The sequence below is a fragment of the Festucalex cinctus genome, chromosome 16 (assembly GCF_051991245.1).
Source record: "Festucalex cinctus isolate MCC-2025b chromosome 16, RoL_Fcin_1.0, whole genome shotgun sequence".
In the NCBI taxonomy this organism is placed as follows: domain Eukaryota; kingdom Metazoa; phylum Chordata; class Actinopteri; order Syngnathiformes; family Syngnathidae; genus Festucalex; species Festucalex cinctus.
Window position 1 is genome coordinate 12,749,682 of NC_135426.1, and position 15,950 is coordinate 12,765,631.

Sequence of the window (15,950 nt, forward strand, 5' to 3'; positions counted from 1 at the left end):
GTCACATGAAAGATGACCCGGAAGTTTTACGAAGCACTAAGGTGACATGGTAGGGGTAAAAACAACAACTTTACGTTCCCTCGCAAAGATTATGTTATTTGCGAGAGAACGCAAAGTTTTTTTGCGAGGGTCACCTTAGGGCATTAAAAATTTAAGAAACTTTTTTTTTTTTTTTTTTTTTAATATATAGCTGTAGCATGAACGTTCTCCACATGCACAATGACTCCATTTCTTTTATTTCAGCAGCGTGCATGATTGTGGCTGATGTAGGCTCAGGAGGACATGAAACCACGCTGCTCCCCGAGCGCCAACATGAGCCCCTGCGTCTTTTTAAAGCTACATCTCAGATTCGGTGTCACTTTTAGCACCACTGATCATCTTTAAAGCTGCGGTTGCAAGTCTGGGCGTCTAGACAAGTGCGTGGTGTGATTTTTCTGACAAACCGACATGAGGTGTCGTTGTGAACTCAACATCTGTAAATGGAAAACATGTGCATTATTTAAAAAAAAGTGCAGATAAGTTTTTTTTTTTTTTTTAAGCATATAAACCACACAACATATTTGCACACAGCAGAGTCACATAACAACACCAAAACAGAGCGCTGTCAACTGAGGTGTTTTATAGCGACAAGCACAGGTGCAAGTATTCAAGTGGTCATCATTGCTTCCACCTGCACTTGATCAAAACAATACACAACTGCAGCCAATCAGTGACACACGTTAGCAGAAAACATTCAAAACCACACAAACAAAACAAATGCAGTATTCATTAAATGAGACCGTCAACAATATTATATAGTTAAATATCATTTTATACGCACCGTTACATGTTTAATAAGGTATGTTTGCAATTTTTTTTTAAATAAAAAAACAAATATACAGAACATACACACACACACACACATACACACACACACACACACACGCACATACATACTAACCAAAACAGTCAGACATAAACATACAATATTGTCTGTTTATAACATTAATAGCATACAGTATAAAATCTATCAAACATTTCAGAATTTCAGACATACTAAATTAACATCAAGTGCTACAATAGGAGTGAAAACAAATCTTGCTAGCCTACAATCTTATCTCTACATTTAGGATAAAATTATATAACATAAATACAATATAAATTAATATATAACGATGCTATGAAAATCGTAGCTCAAATGTATTTAAAAAAATTAAGTGATGGGCACATCTTTGAATAAATACAAATAAAATAATAATTATTGTCTGGTAGGTAATGAAGCATGTTTCAGCATTATAGTCAAAATGAAAACATTGCAAACATAATAATAATAATAATAATAATTATTATTATTATTATAATTATTATTAGTAGTAGTAGTAGAGTAGTAAAGAGCACCAACAAGCTAAGGGCTAGCCTTAATTAGCATGACAAACGCAATGATTATTAAGTTATAAGAAAAATAAACTTTGAAAAGATTTAACACGTATATTTCGTGATAATTTTTTTTTCCTTAAAAATCTATTTAAATAGATTTGGGACACTTTATTTCAATGATCGATCAATCACTGTGCTAAATGCTGTTTGTTTGTTTTGTATTTTTGGTGTTACACCGCCCACATGTGGCGGTCATTTGTCATTACAGCTTCAGTCAGCCGGCCGACTTGTTGCCACGACAACTGAAACAAACCAGGACTCCATTTGTCTGGCGGCGTGCGAGTCCTGTAGCTTGACATACGTGATTATATATTTAGGTACTAGTTTTACATTAAAAATAAATGCCTTCTGTGCCAGAGGATTCGTTTAAAAAAGAGGTGCAGGATGACACAGGTGCGGATGTTGTGGACCTCCTTGAACCCAAAACCGAACCTGCAAGTAGAAGTGAGGATCTTGATGGAGATGTTGACGCCATCAAAAACGACCACATGCTCCTCCTGCAGGAGCTGGAGGAGGAGAATCGCCGAGTGATCCGGCGCAACATGGAGCTCCAGGCCCAGTTGGCCTTCCACTTGAGGGGGACGACACCCTCCGAACAAGACCCTGATCCGGACATGAAGGAGTACCAGGAGTGCCTGGAGCATCTGGCGGAGCTGAGGAGGCAGAGGGCTTCCCAGATGGAGCGAGCTCAGCAACAGGAAGAAGAGCTGCGGCTGAAAAACCAAGAGGAACTCAACCAGGTAGAGAATTCCGTTTTTTTTATTTTGACTATTTTCTGTTCTGCTATCTCTTGAACTAACCCTTAAATTTAACTAGTATGGGGTTTATGAGCGATTGTTAACCAGATTAATGATACATTTGCGCCCCCAACTGACATTGTCCTTTCACTACAATGTGAATTGTTTTCTACCGCCATCTAACGGCGGGTCTCTGAAGTGCAGAACTAAAAAGTACTTTCTCAAGGGCGTAATCAGAATACATACTGGAAGAATCCACTTAAGTACACTAACAGCATTTGTACTTATAGTTACAGCATGTTTTTGTTGTTGTTCGATTCCAGGTGGAGGATGAATGGCGTTCCCTGATGACTTTGAAGAGGAAGCTGGCAGTCACGCTGCTAAAAGGACATTTGTCTCCGGAAGCGGCCCGGTCCAAGGTGGAGGCCGCGCTGGGGTCTGAGCAACTCCGTCGCGAAGAACTCAGGAAGCTGCGAGTGATGCACGCCGGGATGGAGAGCAGGGTGGCCCGTCTTGAGGCGGAGCTTGGCGAGGAGGAGAAGGAGGCGCAGGACCTCCTGCAGCGGCAGTTTAAGCAGCTGCTGGCTCAAAGAACGCAGCAGAGGAAAGTGGACGAGCAGAGAAGTCAAGAGGCCTCCAAGCTCCGGAGGAACATGAAACGCACATTGGAGGTGCAAAATCCTTCAGTGGAGAAGCACAATACAGACAAAATAATATGAAAAGAAATAAATGGGCTAATATAATGTCTTTTCGCTCCCAGTTGCTGTCAAACATAAAGGAGAAGCTGCACTGGAATCGCGCGGAGGTGGAGGCCAAGCGGGGGCAGCTGGCCCAGCTGGAGGCCGCGCTGACCTCCAGGAGGGACCTGTTGGCCCGGACCAAGCGGGCCGGCGGCAGCCTGCGGAGGGGCAACGTGGAGCTGAAGCAGACGCGGGGGCTGCTGGGGAACACGCTCCTCTTGTGGGACTTCGGGGTCACCGTGGGCGCCGCCCAACGGCTGCAGGAGAAACTGGAGAAGCTCAAACGTCGGCGAGAAGAAATTGCTTCATTGTAGTTGAGTCACTTAAGGGTTATAATACGTTTGGATTTTTCATTAGGCTCGTTTTCATTTTGTTTTGACCTGTTGACCTTCCTTCTTCTGGACGTACATACGGCAATACCGAAATAAATACAACATGAACCCAGAAAGCTCGTGTATGATGAGCAAAAAAAAAAAAAAATAATACTGGCAGCCAGCAGATGGAAGCATTGTCCAATGAAATTACGTCAAGCGTCTCCTCCAACGGCCAATTGACTGAGTAATGGGTCTGCGCATGTGCAATGTGACGGCTAAATTACCGTCGGGTCTGCGCAAGTGCGCATGCGTATGCCAAGTTACAGCGTCAGCTCCTCTCGACAAGCTGTTGTATGGAGTTAGGCTGTTTCTTGACTTACCCAGTGTGATTATCTTTATTCAGTCAATATTTGACAACTATATGGCATAAAACAAAACAATTTAAATGCGAATAAAGGACTTCATTTATTTCGCATGCACCGACAAACGGGCGCTGACGCATGCGCAGCTCCCCTCCGCAGTACAGCGCCTCGCAGATTCGCAGCTGTTTTTATGTAAATACTAGAGCTGTCAAACAATTTAAACAAAAATGCATCTTAGAATATTTGCTTAATCGTGATTAATCACTATGCTTTTTTATCAACATTTTTTGCCCGCTAAATTTGAAGAGCGTCTGTTGTGTTAATTCAATTCAATTTTATTTCATTCCAATAAAAATCATTCTGCATTTAATGTCTTCCACTTCTTTGATCAACTCCACGCTCTCATCATCCTCCTTTTCTAATCAGTTAATTACTTGCATCATTTAAAATGACCCCCCCCCAAAAAAATGGACTCAATATTTTGACAAATATTCTGTCATACGCAGACATTTGTTAAATGTTTTACTTTAATGCATGTAAGTTATGTTTATTGCTCAAACACAACCTGCGCTACCTTAAACATAACCATCTGCCATCAAGCTAAAGGATCATGTACTGTCAAAATTAAGTCTGATTACGCCGCATTAGTACGGGATTAATGCTATTTGTGTGTGTGTGTGTGTGTGTGTGTGTGTGTGTGTGATATCAATGTTAACTTTAACAACACTATAAAGACACAAAAAGGTTAACGTTTCTAGATGACTTGAAAAGATTCTAACTGTAAAACAAAATTCAGTGCAAAGTTACTGATAAATTGACTTAAAATACTACAGCCTATACATGACGACTATCTAATAAAGTAAATAAGAGTAAGCAAATAAGGACAATAAAGGCGTTTGCTGAGGATGCAGGCAGGCAGGTAGACTCTTCAAAGAATAGATTCGTCCAAAGTTTTCATAATTCTTTCCACCCAGGAGAATGTCGGGTTGGCACAGATATGATTGTTCTTCTTGGTCACCAGACTGCAAGGGAACAGATAACACTGAGAATGTTGCAGCAGCATTTTAAGACACATTCATAGTAATTAATAAGATGAAACTTACATGACTCCCATAATGGGGCATCGGCTGTCAGTCACGTAATAGGACTGAATGATTCTGGGGTTCAGCTTCCGTGGGTAATGTTTAAAGCAGCAATCTTCAGGACCGACGGAATCTGGTGAATGAAAGCACACTGAAATATTGTGTGAATCAAAAGAACTGAAAGACAAATGTTCACGTCTCACTGTTGCCGAAGACGGCTGAAAGCATCGCAGCTCCCAGCACGCACAGTAGAAAGATGTGCATGCTCCTCATGGCGTTATCGTCTGGAGATCTTGATGATGAAAGCGGTCACGGGGCACCTAAAGAAGCACTCAGCATCACATGAATATATATACATGGCCCGGTACTTTCTACATTGGGGAAGAAGGTGGGCGCTTGTTGCGGTTTTGACACGACTTAGTTGGCTTGTGACATCAAACTTTCCACTCTGCTTTCAAAGCTGCAACGGAAATGTAATGAGTTTGTGGTTGTCGCCCTCATGTCAAGTCAATTTAGACAATGTACAATAGAACAATATGAAGATTTGCAAGTCCTTTATTTGGTCATGACGCGTTTATTTCCCTCCAGCAGCCAGTCCAAAGCAATAATAACCAAAACCCAAAGACGACAGCAAATCAAAGACATAAGAGTGCAATCAGAGTTTACATTCATTTCATTGATGGTCTGATTTTCTTTGTCGTTTGAAACCACAGTGGATCAATTGAACCAATGTCGCATCACGTGTAACAAAGGATTAACAAACGGGTGTGTTTCATTATGGAAATACTACCGAACACACATAAACACAAATATCCAAACTGAAAAGAGCCTGAGGGATGACTCATAATGCACCCGGAGGGCCAATGTGCAAACATTATTGCAGTTCTGTGGTGTGCTGCTGTGCTTGGGGAGGGAGTGCAAAACCACACAGACAATATTATATATATAAAAAAAAATGCTTCCTGTTTCCTGCCCAACGTCAACAAATTGAGCTGTGGACGACGTTGAAGTGCCCTGGGCGAAAAAAATAAAAAATAAACCCCATTTTCACACCGTCAATTTGCACTTGATAGCAGACAACGGTACAGCTTCGAATAGTGCAAAATATTGAACTTAGCAGTTGAGACGAAGACAAGTCCCGACAGGACAGTGAGAATTTGATTTTGAAAATCCAAAGAAAAGCACCTGCAGCAGACAGCCCATTCAAATAAATAAACTCCTCACGTGAACAAAACACCAACAAGCTGAAATGTCCAATTCAGTAGTTAAGTTACGATATGTCCGGCAAATATTAAAAGGCAGCTTCTGACCTCATTCCCAGAGGATCTCCACATGTAACATACAAGACAACAATCGCCTCCAGACAAAACTTTCGGGGAGTCACCTAAAAAAAAAAAAAAAAAAAAAAGCCATTTAAGAGAACCGAGTGACAAAGTGGAGGTGATAACTGGCATCTTGGTGGTCCCACGGGGTCCGGGAGTGTGTCATGTTGTGGGCCTTTGCTGGGAAGTTCGTTAAATAAGGCACCCCTGCTCCGTTACTCACGGGCCCCATCGACGTTATCATCGACGACACTAGCTCAGTCTTTTTTCCTGATGATTTTCCTCCGCATGTCAGCGCTTCAGCACCGGACTGCCTCGTTCCGGATCTTTCTGTAACGTCTGCAGAACCTAAAAGGGCGCAGTCTCGTCAAAATTAGCGCCACGGATTAAGAAAATAATAATGATTGACGCGTGACGGCTTTACCTGCGCCCACTTCCTGTTGCGGCTGGTCATGTGGACGGCGGAGATGTGCTGGAAGAGCTGCTCGGCGGGGACGAGGTCGGGCAGGCGGGTGAGGAACTGGGCCATGTGGATGAAGTCCATGCCGGTCAGCACGTCCTGGAAGAGACGCAGCAGGCCCAGCGCCGTGCGGAACAGGAACTCCTCGCCGTCTCGGCAGAAGACGTCCCAAACGCGAGACGCCAGGTCCAGTGGCAGAGACTTACTGTACAGGGTAAAGATCCTGGAAGGGGGGGGAGTGGAGGACGGGTTAGTGAAAGTGATGATGCGATTTTTTACAAATTGTGCTTGACAAGCACCTGAATTGAGTGAAACGCTATATTTAAGCGTTAAAACAAAATACTACAGGACTAAGCATTGTAAAACTGAGTTTTCTTTCATATCTTCATTGTTGAATTGGACTCAAAAACTAATATTAATGCCATGGATGTTTATATTCAACTTGATTGCAAACATTTTATGCCATTGATGTATTTGTACATAAAATACATTTTCCAATAGCTCCTTTTTAGTTAACAGCAAAAACTACAGAAACATTGAACATCCAAAAGATTCAAAGCTGCCCTTTAATGGCTTGCCCGCATTTTATGTTCATCCTAAAATGTCACCCAAAATCCAAATATGATGAACATTTTTTTAGTATTATACTGTGAAAATAACTGGAATTATGCTATTTCCTAGTATGGAAAAGAGAATAAATGAGGGGAAACTTGACATGTTTTACATGAAACGGAACTCTAGGAATTTTCAAAGCGACCCTCGTCGATACCCCCTCCCACCGCACAAACAGCCATTTCCTGTTTCTCTCAGCAACTCAAAAGCGGCGCCTGGAGGAAGTCGTCATGCATTTTCAAGTAAGAGGATCAAAAACGACTCACCAGTCGATCAAATAAATATCGGGGGTCAGGTTGTTCTTTTTGAAATGTGCAAAGAGCTTTGGTAGGTTTTCTTCAAAGAACACCTCAAATGCAGCAAAGTAGGTCAACATCTGCGGCCACACAAGAAGAAACATCAACACAACGTGCGGCTCAATCATGCACTTCTCTTTTTTTGTGCACTGACAAGGCTGTGGTCCATTCGGAAGAAGGCCATCTGACAAGGTTTGTTGAGCAAGTTGGCGAAGGCGATGAAGGCGTCGGCCGTATCCAGGTTGAGGATGAGCACTGCCGCGATGAACGACATTCCCTGCACCTGCAAACGCAAATCCACGGATGTCATCGGGAGTCTAAAAATGGCACTTGAAGTCATGCAGACTTACGGAATGGCATCTGCCCACTAACAATTTTGTTTTAGTCACACAGTGGAAACCAGTCACCTAAATAAGTCATTCCAACCACAATCACACATGCGAAAAAGTGGGGGCGACGTGGGAACTTCCAAGACAGTGCTGCCCCCTTCAACTTTCACAAAATCAGTACAAAAATATAAATAGAGCGGCAGTATAAGAAATGCTCAGTAAGCTGCAGTAATATGAGCCATTTTACAGAGTAGTGTAAATAGTAGTACTGTACCTTTAGGTTATAGAAAATCAAAAGAAAATGTTTACTTCTGCAATTTTTAAGTTGGCAAGCTACCACTGTTGCTGTGACTTACATAGCCGACGTCCGGCCGGTAGCAAGTGTAAGCTCCCAGAATGCTGTGCAGCACGTCATGATAGGGCCCACCCTTGACGACAAAGAGACTGTTATCATCACGCATTCTGGCAAAACAAGGGCGATCCAAACCCAAGCGGGAAAGGTTGCGGCTCCCACCGACCTGCTGGAAGATGCACAACTGAGGGAACGTTCTTGAGATGTCCAGCTTGATCAGCTCCAAGCTGGACTCCCGATTCGACGAGTCCGCACCTGGGAGAGGGCGGCGTAACGTCACCACAAATTAGATTCACCGCAAAAACGTCGTGGCATGTGAAGTCCGTCCGTCCGTACCTTGGCTGTCAGCCTCTGGTGCGCTGGCTTGTGTGCTGCTCCACTTCTCTTTGGCCCGCGCCAGACAGATGTTATAAAGCTCTGCGGGGGCAGATAAAAGGACGGTCATTACCATGATATGTAGCTGCAAATGGACTGTGTGGACTTTCTATCAGTCTCTGTTAATCAATAAATCTTTTTGTTCAGCCTCTCTGTGTGGCCTGGTACCAAATGTCCAACAGGGACAGATATTTTATCTCATAGTAGGCTTTCAGGGGTTTCAGCCCTTCTCTATGTTCATGTGTGCATGAACATAGAGAAGGGCTGAAAGAGATGTAATTGTCCCCCTCTTCAATATTGCCTTTGTGATTTAAAATGTGATTGTAAGGACCAGCACCATGCGTGATGTTGAGTTCGTTGCCCACGGCCAGGCTCCACACTTTGCCTCTGACACTGGGCGGGATGCCCTGCCACCACAAGTCCCTCACTCGTCGTGACGTGCACCTACACAGGAAGGGAGTGGGAGAGGTCAAAGGTGGAGTTGTGCAACGATGAGCTCATTCTCCAAATTGTGATCGATGTGTCTGAGCGTCGCTGTTCACAGGCTTTTGGGAATGACTAACATGGCGCTCCAGTTGGGCAGGATCTCCTGGTTCCACGTCTGAGCAGCCGAGCCGATGCTCTCTTCCAGCTTGCAGCGATCCTCCAGTTGCTTCTTCCTCTTCTGGGCCTCCTTTAGCTCTACGACGACAACAATGAGGCATGCTGAGACCCAAGTAGGAAGGATGTGTGAGAGTCTAAAGTGCAGCGAGATCACGTTACCTCGCTTCTTGGCCTGGGCCACCATCTCTTCATATTGCTGCCTGTGTTTCTCTGCCTCCTCGGCCGGCTTGGCTGGGAGATTACTGAAACATAAGAGTTACATTAGGACTGCAAAGCATGAACACAAGCACCAACAGGAAGTGTTGTGCAACAGTTAAAAAAAAAACCCAGCATGTTCACAGGCTAAATTGCAAGTATGTGTTGCTGAACTATGTGTTAAGGAAGTAGCTAAGATAATGCAATGCTAATTTCCGTTAGCCTGCCTATGGTGTTTTTCACCCTATGTTAGCATCAAGCTAGCAAGATTGCACATTTTTAGAGTTTTGGGATCTATGGATAAGGGTGTTGAGATTTGTTTGAGGACAAAAGAAACAAAGAAGAATGTGTGGAATGTGAAGATAAAAAAAAAACAATATGCTTTTATCATCACTGTGTAAAGTAAAATTGATAGCAGCTCAAGGCAAACAGAGTGTGTTTACATACGCAGGTCTGTCCTCCAGTATGAGAGCGGTGGTGGAGAGAGGCTCAAAGTCCAGGTTTTTCCTCACACTCTGCCTGGGGGACGTCAGGTTGCCGTGTCCAGCTCTGCCAGTCTTTGTTTCATATTCCTGACCAAGCAAAAAATGCACGTGGACATCATTCATGTTCATTCTTTGGGGAGTTTCTGGCCTTCAACATCTGGCAGGAGACAGCCAAGCCAATCAGGCATCTTCTTCTGGGTGAAGTAGAGCGCTACTGTAAATAGGTCAAAAGCAATATGATCACACACACATCTCCGTGTGTCGCTGGTTAATAATGCAGGCTGAGTGACCGGTCGGCAATCAGCTTAGCGTGCCGACACTTTGAACGTGCATGCTCACGATCGAATCTTTGTGACTGATAAAGATAATTGAATTGATTTTTGTTTTTTTGAGAGAGAGAGAGAGAGAGAGAGAGAGAGAGAGAGAGAGAGAGAGAGAGAGAGAGAGAGAGAGAGAGAGAGAGAGAGAGAGAGAGAGAGAGAGAGAGAGAGAGAGAGAGAGAGAGAGAGAGAGAGAGAGAGAGAGAGAGAGAGAGAGAGAGAGAGAGAGAGAGAGAGAGAGAGAGAGAGAGAAACATAAAAAACATGAATCCGGATTTAATGGTATGGAAGCCATAAACGCGTTATAAAGCACTTAGCATGGAGCTACAGCCAAACAGTAAATGTGATGTAAAACGAGCCCTGTGCACTTTGACACAGCAATGCGTTGACGCCAGCACGTGAAAGGATATTTCAAAACAAAAAGACAAGCCGCCGTTACAGTGATGAAAATGAAAACAATTTTGCTGAAAATGGACTTTCTGTGCCGCCGTCACACATGCTTCTCTTTTGCAGACATCTGAGTCATCCACCTGCTCCAAGCAACACAAAGCACCTTCCAGGAACTCAAAGGGGCTATTGTGTGAAATCAGAGGCATCCTTCCGACTCGCGCGCCCGCTCACTCCCGCTATCCACACTGCTAACTCACCATGAACGCAGCCGTTCCGCGCACAGTGACGGTCCTCCAAGGGGGGTGAGCTGGGAGTATGTGTTTTGGTCGAGCCCTAGCTGAACGTCATGGCTGCTCCCGAGGGGCTCGCTACAGGCGACGGCGCACGCGAGGGCACGCTGGGACGTTGGAGCACCTTCCAGCGGGACACACCCCGCGTGGGAAAAGATGCGGCCGCATGGTGGCCCCCGTTTGCACGGATCCCTTCCCCCCGCCTGCCTGAAGAGGGATGCTCAAGCCAGCTGCTCTGCATCAGATCTGGAGCGACCTCAGAGTGTACGTGTGAGTGCGCATGTGTGTGCGCTTTAGCCACTGCACCGCGACGCTCTGAGCGCTGCTGTGCCCTCACAGCCTTTCTAATCGATGCCAGAGAAACAGATCATCATTCTCTATGACAACATCACTCCATTACAGATGGATTTGTATTGTTGATGTAGTAAGAGCACAGCGTGGTGCCGCTTTATCAATGAGGAAAGGTTGTGCAAAGTAACACACAGGTTCGCCAAGCCTGTCTTTAAAGCAGCAGCAAAACAAAAGGCTTGAAATTGGAGCTTTTTTTTTTCTTTGTTAACCGACTGCTGAGGTCCGATATGAGGTTACAGCCATGGATCAAGTTGTGAAGCACCTGTGAGCCTTTTGGAGCACGGATCTAACTCCCAAAATGCTCAGAGGAGTTGGATTAGTTAGCACCAGACACTTCAATAGATAAGGTGGGCAATCATGTTTTTTAAAAAAATAAAAAAATACAGTGGTGGTAAAAACCTACATTATTATTGGTTTTAATTAACTATGTTTTTACAAAATGTATGTAAATCCTTTTGACATGCCAGCTGACAAGGTCCTTGCATAACAATATTATTTTATCTCTAGTGAGCCGTCATAGTATTTGTGATTTATCACAATCGTGTGCTGGACATGATGATAGGAAATGCATAGGACAGGGATGTGCAATCTTTTCTACGGGCCATAAACAGAAAAGGCTGAGTTTATAATTGACACAAAGTATTTTTTTTAAGGGAAAAACATCTAAATCTCTGGTTGGTATTACTGATGATAAATCTTCAAACTGGGACAACAGAGACAGAGGACATGTTTTCATTAGCAACTGGTGTTCCATTGAAGTAAATGTTACCTTCTGTATTCTTTTAGGGTCTTTGATGGGGACCTCACGTGGCGGTACCTTGCCAAACAGCTTCCAACCAGCATCCCGTTGCTCCACTGAGCGACTGTCCTTTACTTTTCTGGCAAAGAGACTCCTGCAAAACAGAGCGCAAACTTCTTATTGGCTTACAAAAAGAAAAGAAAAAAACAGGCTGAGTGTGTCAAGTGCAAATATGGGTTTAAATTAGAAGTGTGAATGGCAAGAGGGTACAAAATGGTCATGTTCAAGAAGAGGTGCAAGTTTAAAAAAATAAAAAATAAAAAAAGTCGACATGGTGTATAAAATAAACATGCTAGAGACTTCATTTACTCTCACAGAGATCCTTTTATTTTCCATTGACGAGCCTTTCATTTTTATTTCCACAGACTTCACAGGGAGAGTTTGGGCCAATTGTAAGCATTTCATCCCAAACATGCAGATTTGTGTGAAAATGATATCACATTACATCACACGCCCTTTGACAAAGGTAAAAATGTAGGGGGTGATGCAGTCTGAGACGAAAAAAACTTTCATATTACTGGTTTTGGAAGCAATCAATGTCTTCTTTTTCCTCACTAGGAGAGCTGAGGTACACAATACAATTGTATCAAGTGCAAACCACCGTTTCCTACGTGACATTTTCTGCTTTCGTTGACGAAGCCATTTTGAGCGTGTACGCACAGTCGCGCTGAAGGGCAGAGCGCTTCGAGTGGAACAGTAGGAAAGTCCAGCGTTGCTGCTTTGCATTGCAATGAGCACGGCGACAAGCTGGGACAAGACGAGAGCAGGCCAAAGTGCGCGCAAACATCAAAGCGCTGCTGGAGGCCGCCACAGTAAATCGAGCGAAGAGTGTATTAAACACAGCGGCAGTCCATACTTAATCAACTTGTGATTAAATCACAGCAGCTGCTCAATAAAATAACCCCAAACAGCCCCTACCTGTCAATGTACAGAAGAAGCGATGAGCCTGTCATCCTGCTCTGACACAAGCTAAAAGGCTCAAATTAGTTGACAAAAGTTGGGAGCGACGACGTTCTGTAAAGCCGGAGTGTAGAGCCCAAGGTGCACAGCCCATAGGTTTTTGTTTTTTTTTATCCAGGGATTTATATGCTGAAGTAATATTTCACTCCTTTCTGCTCCACCCTTTGCAGCGGGAGGGTGGAGAAGTCTGAAGGGCAGCGAGGGAATGTGTAACTTTACAATGTGACTGCCTGATCACTGCAAAATCCACTGCATGGGAGTGTGTGGCTAAACTTGGGTCACCTGTGCCCCAGTCAAAAGCAATAAGCCATGCTTGCAAACATACCAGTAAGTGTAAAAGGATTTCCCAGAGATTAGGCTGGTCCACCAAGATTAAAACATGAACAGGGTGCTGAGCTAACTCATTCAGATATTTAGGCGCATGTGAATCAACACATTCCTTCAATATATGCTTTGTTTATATGAGTTGCTGCCTTGTGTGTGTGTTAAGTATTTAATTACAACCTAACATCACCTGTACTAGCTAAATGCTAACAAAATAGTGAAACACTGTAGACAGGCTAACGAATAGCACCGAACACTATATTCGTAATCTAATCGTCACGTGTCAAACCTCGATGAATAAAATAATCGATGTATTTGCACACCCCTACTCTGTATGAGCTATTTGAAACATATCAAATCCCCAATAAATAAGGCTTTACTTTATCCTCAATTTACTAGTCTAATAAAACAAACGTACCTGTTGAACAAGCTAGCGAGAGGTCCCGGTTTCTTTTGCCTGCCATCTTCTTCCTGTCTCATGACTCCAGGGGGGCTCACTTGCACCGGACCCCTGACATCCTTGGAGCATCCTGGCAACGAAGTCAGCGCGATGTCAGAGAACGGAGCCATGCAGCTGTCGTCCGTCTCCAAGGTGACGATGGCGCTCGAGTCGGAAGTGACGGTGAAATGTAAGATGTCCTCGTTGGACGCCGAGAGCTCCGTGCTCATGCTCGACGCACTGCACACGGAGACATCGTCGCTGCGGTTCAAGGTTCGGTGGCCAGCAGCGGTGGCGCCGGGCAATCTGAGGCCCGGGCTGAAGAAGCGGGTGGCGTCGAAGCCGCTGCGTGGGAAGCTGGACGATTTGGGCACGCCGTTGCTGTCGGAGGGACCGTCATCTAACGTTAGAGTAGCGGGAGAGTCTCCTCCGCTGAGATCTGGAGGGTTGAGCTCCAGAGTTGGGATACCCGAGTCCTGGGAAGTCAGACTGTGGCTGTCTAGGTCGAGACTGAGCTTCTGTGGGCTGCTGTGGAAAATGGAGGTTGAGGAGGGGCATGGTACGGATTCACCTTGGAGCACCATGCTCGGATCAGAGATGTGCTGCTTGGAGAGGTCGTGATGGATGGAGACAGAGGAGCCTCTTACTACACTACCGTTCTCCACAATTACTCCTCCAGACACACCTGAAAAATAGGCATTTCTATTTAATGTGGAATACAACAGTGTCAAATCATTGTTTTCGTGTAAGCCTAGATTATAAGACCACAACATTTGTGTATCATAAAGCAGATATTATTGTAATACTGATTAATTATTGCTTGCATTTGTCAAAAAAATACATGTCGAATGGACCTTTAAAAAATGAATTTCATATTAAATCCAAATTGCAATATTGATGGGAAATAAAAACTACATTATTCTACAAAAATCACTCAACCCTACTTCATGTTAACACATAATCGAAATTAGAAAATAATACTGACAAGTTAAGATTTACCATTAAGTTGCTTTGTGTTACAAAACATTAAGCAACGACATGTAGCCTACTGATAACATACTTAATTATCCCTGTTCAAATTTTCTGATGTCAATCTATTCTATTCTTGCCTGGCAAAACAAGTTTTGGTGTTTTTTAATGACGATAAAATGCACTGTATTGTACAAAAATAAAACCATCAAAGAGGAAAAAAATGGCTTTAAAGAGTGTAATATCTGCTTACTGTAGTGTCGGCGTGTTGGATTTTTGCAAGGGTGTCAAGACTGGGAGTTTGGTTACACGAGTTGTATCTGAAAGCAGCTCCTTGTGACTGTGTTCATTTTTTGGTCTTCGAGTTTGACTTGTTCTTTTTTCTTGTTAGCGCCATGTGTTAACCAGTGTACATACTTCAATGAAATCCAGATTAAGATTTACGAATCACATCACGTGCATTGCATTAAGATCAATACATACCGTCTATTGCTATTTAGTTAATATGCAACTCTATTGTAAAAAATATAAGGTGTTGTCTGTGTAAACAACAGCGTCACAAGGTGACAAGTGCGTGAGTTTTGTGTGACAAACGGCCAGCAGACAACCTACCACCGCGGCTTTCCTTCCGGCCCCGGTCACAGTGAGTCAGGTTCGCCATGGGGGCCGTTCCAAAGCTACAGGTGGCCGGCAGTTGTCAGCGGTCTGGAGCGCTCCATGGTGATGCGGCAACCACTATCACCTCTCCGGCTTCTCCTGAACGCAGCTTAACGTCAACATGAATGCCGCGAGGTCATTAAGCGACGGTGGGTCGGGAAAAAAAAAAGCACTTGGAACAGGACTCGCTCAATATTAAGTCCACTTGTCTTTTAGCGTTTCCTTACTTGAAACGAAGCGGAGTTGAACGCTCGCCAAGGCACAAGAACACGTCCCCGGTGTTCAGTGAAGAACGCGAGCAAGGGAAATGAACAAGTTTAGTCGCTTTAGTTCGCATCTTGTACCTGTCTGCCTGTTTCCGCCGCCATTTTAAAACAAACTTGCAACGGAGTGTAATCGAGCTCTGAGTGTTGACGTCGGATAGAGTCACCTGTCTACAGTCCAAGACCTAATCAATCGACCTACCAAATTACGATATATATATATATATATATATATATATATATATATATATATATATATATATATATATATATATATATATATATATATATATATATATATATATATATATATATATATAAATTTCCCCACAATGCGTTGGCGGTACTGGTAACGAACAAGGTCATATTTTTTCCCAGTGGTACCCGATTTTTCTTCTTTTGCCATCAGTTCTGTCGTTCTCCGGACAGCAGATGGAGCTTCCGCGTTTTAAAATAAATGAAATTATTCTTCAGTCAACACGGGGTACCTACACTTTCCCTTAATGTC

General features: G+C 43.7%; 3 protein-coding genes across 5 annotated transcripts; 1 reads left to right on the plus strand and 2 right to left on the minus strand.

Annotated features, from left to right (window-relative positions):
- Positions 1-265: 265 nt before the first annotated feature.
- Positions 266-4,022, plus strand: cfap184 (cilia and flagella associated protein 184). 3 transcript variants are annotated; one of them, XM_077499976.1, is made up of 4 exons: positions 266-416; positions 1,920-2,156; positions 2,477-2,824; positions 2,914-4,022. In XM_077499976.1, exons 2-4 carry the CDS (start codon positions 1,959-1,961, stop codon positions 3,205-3,207), a joined length of 840 nt encoding a protein of 279 aa, XP_077356102.1. In that variant the 5' UTR covers positions 266-416; positions 1,920-1,958; the 3' UTR covers positions 3,208-4,022. The 3 variants fall into 3 exon arrangements, with proteins under 3 accessions (XP_077356102.1, XP_077356101.1, XP_077356100.1); XM_077499975.1 differs by lacking the exon at positions 266-416 and adding an exon at positions 1,671-1,809; XM_077499974.1 differs by lacking the exon at positions 266-416 and having other exon boundaries at positions 1,671-2,156.
- A 56-nt stretch (positions 4,023-4,078) lies between these two features.
- ccl36.1 (chemokine (C-C motif) ligand 36, duplicate 1) lies at positions 4,079-5,003 on the minus strand. The gene is made up of 3 exons (XM_077499977.1): positions 4,855-5,003; positions 4,673-4,784; positions 4,079-4,591 (listed from the first exon to the last, which is right to left on the minus strand). The coding sequence occupies exons 1-3, from the start codon at positions 4,922-4,924 to the stop codon at positions 4,498-4,500; spliced, it is 276 nt and encodes a 91-aa protein (XP_077356103.1). The 5' UTR covers positions 4,925-5,003; the 3' UTR covers positions 4,079-4,497.
- A 185-nt stretch (positions 5,004-5,188) lies between these two features.
- Positions 5,189-15,587, minus strand: tbc1d14 (TBC1 domain family, member 14). The gene is given in 16 exon segments (XM_077499973.1): positions 5,189-6,306; positions 6,309-6,321; positions 6,398-6,656; positions 7,312-7,421; positions 7,496-7,624; positions 8,027-8,098; positions 8,189-8,277; positions 8,359-8,439; positions 8,735-8,841; positions 8,961-9,078; positions 9,160-9,242; positions 9,643-9,767; positions 11,801-11,924; positions 13,533-14,238; positions 15,135-15,288; positions 15,407-15,587. Coding segments are annotated over 15 exon segments (2,307 nt in total). The 5' UTR covers positions 15,184-15,288; positions 15,407-15,587; the 3' UTR covers positions 5,189-6,064.
- Positions 15,588-15,950: the final 363 nt, after the last annotated feature.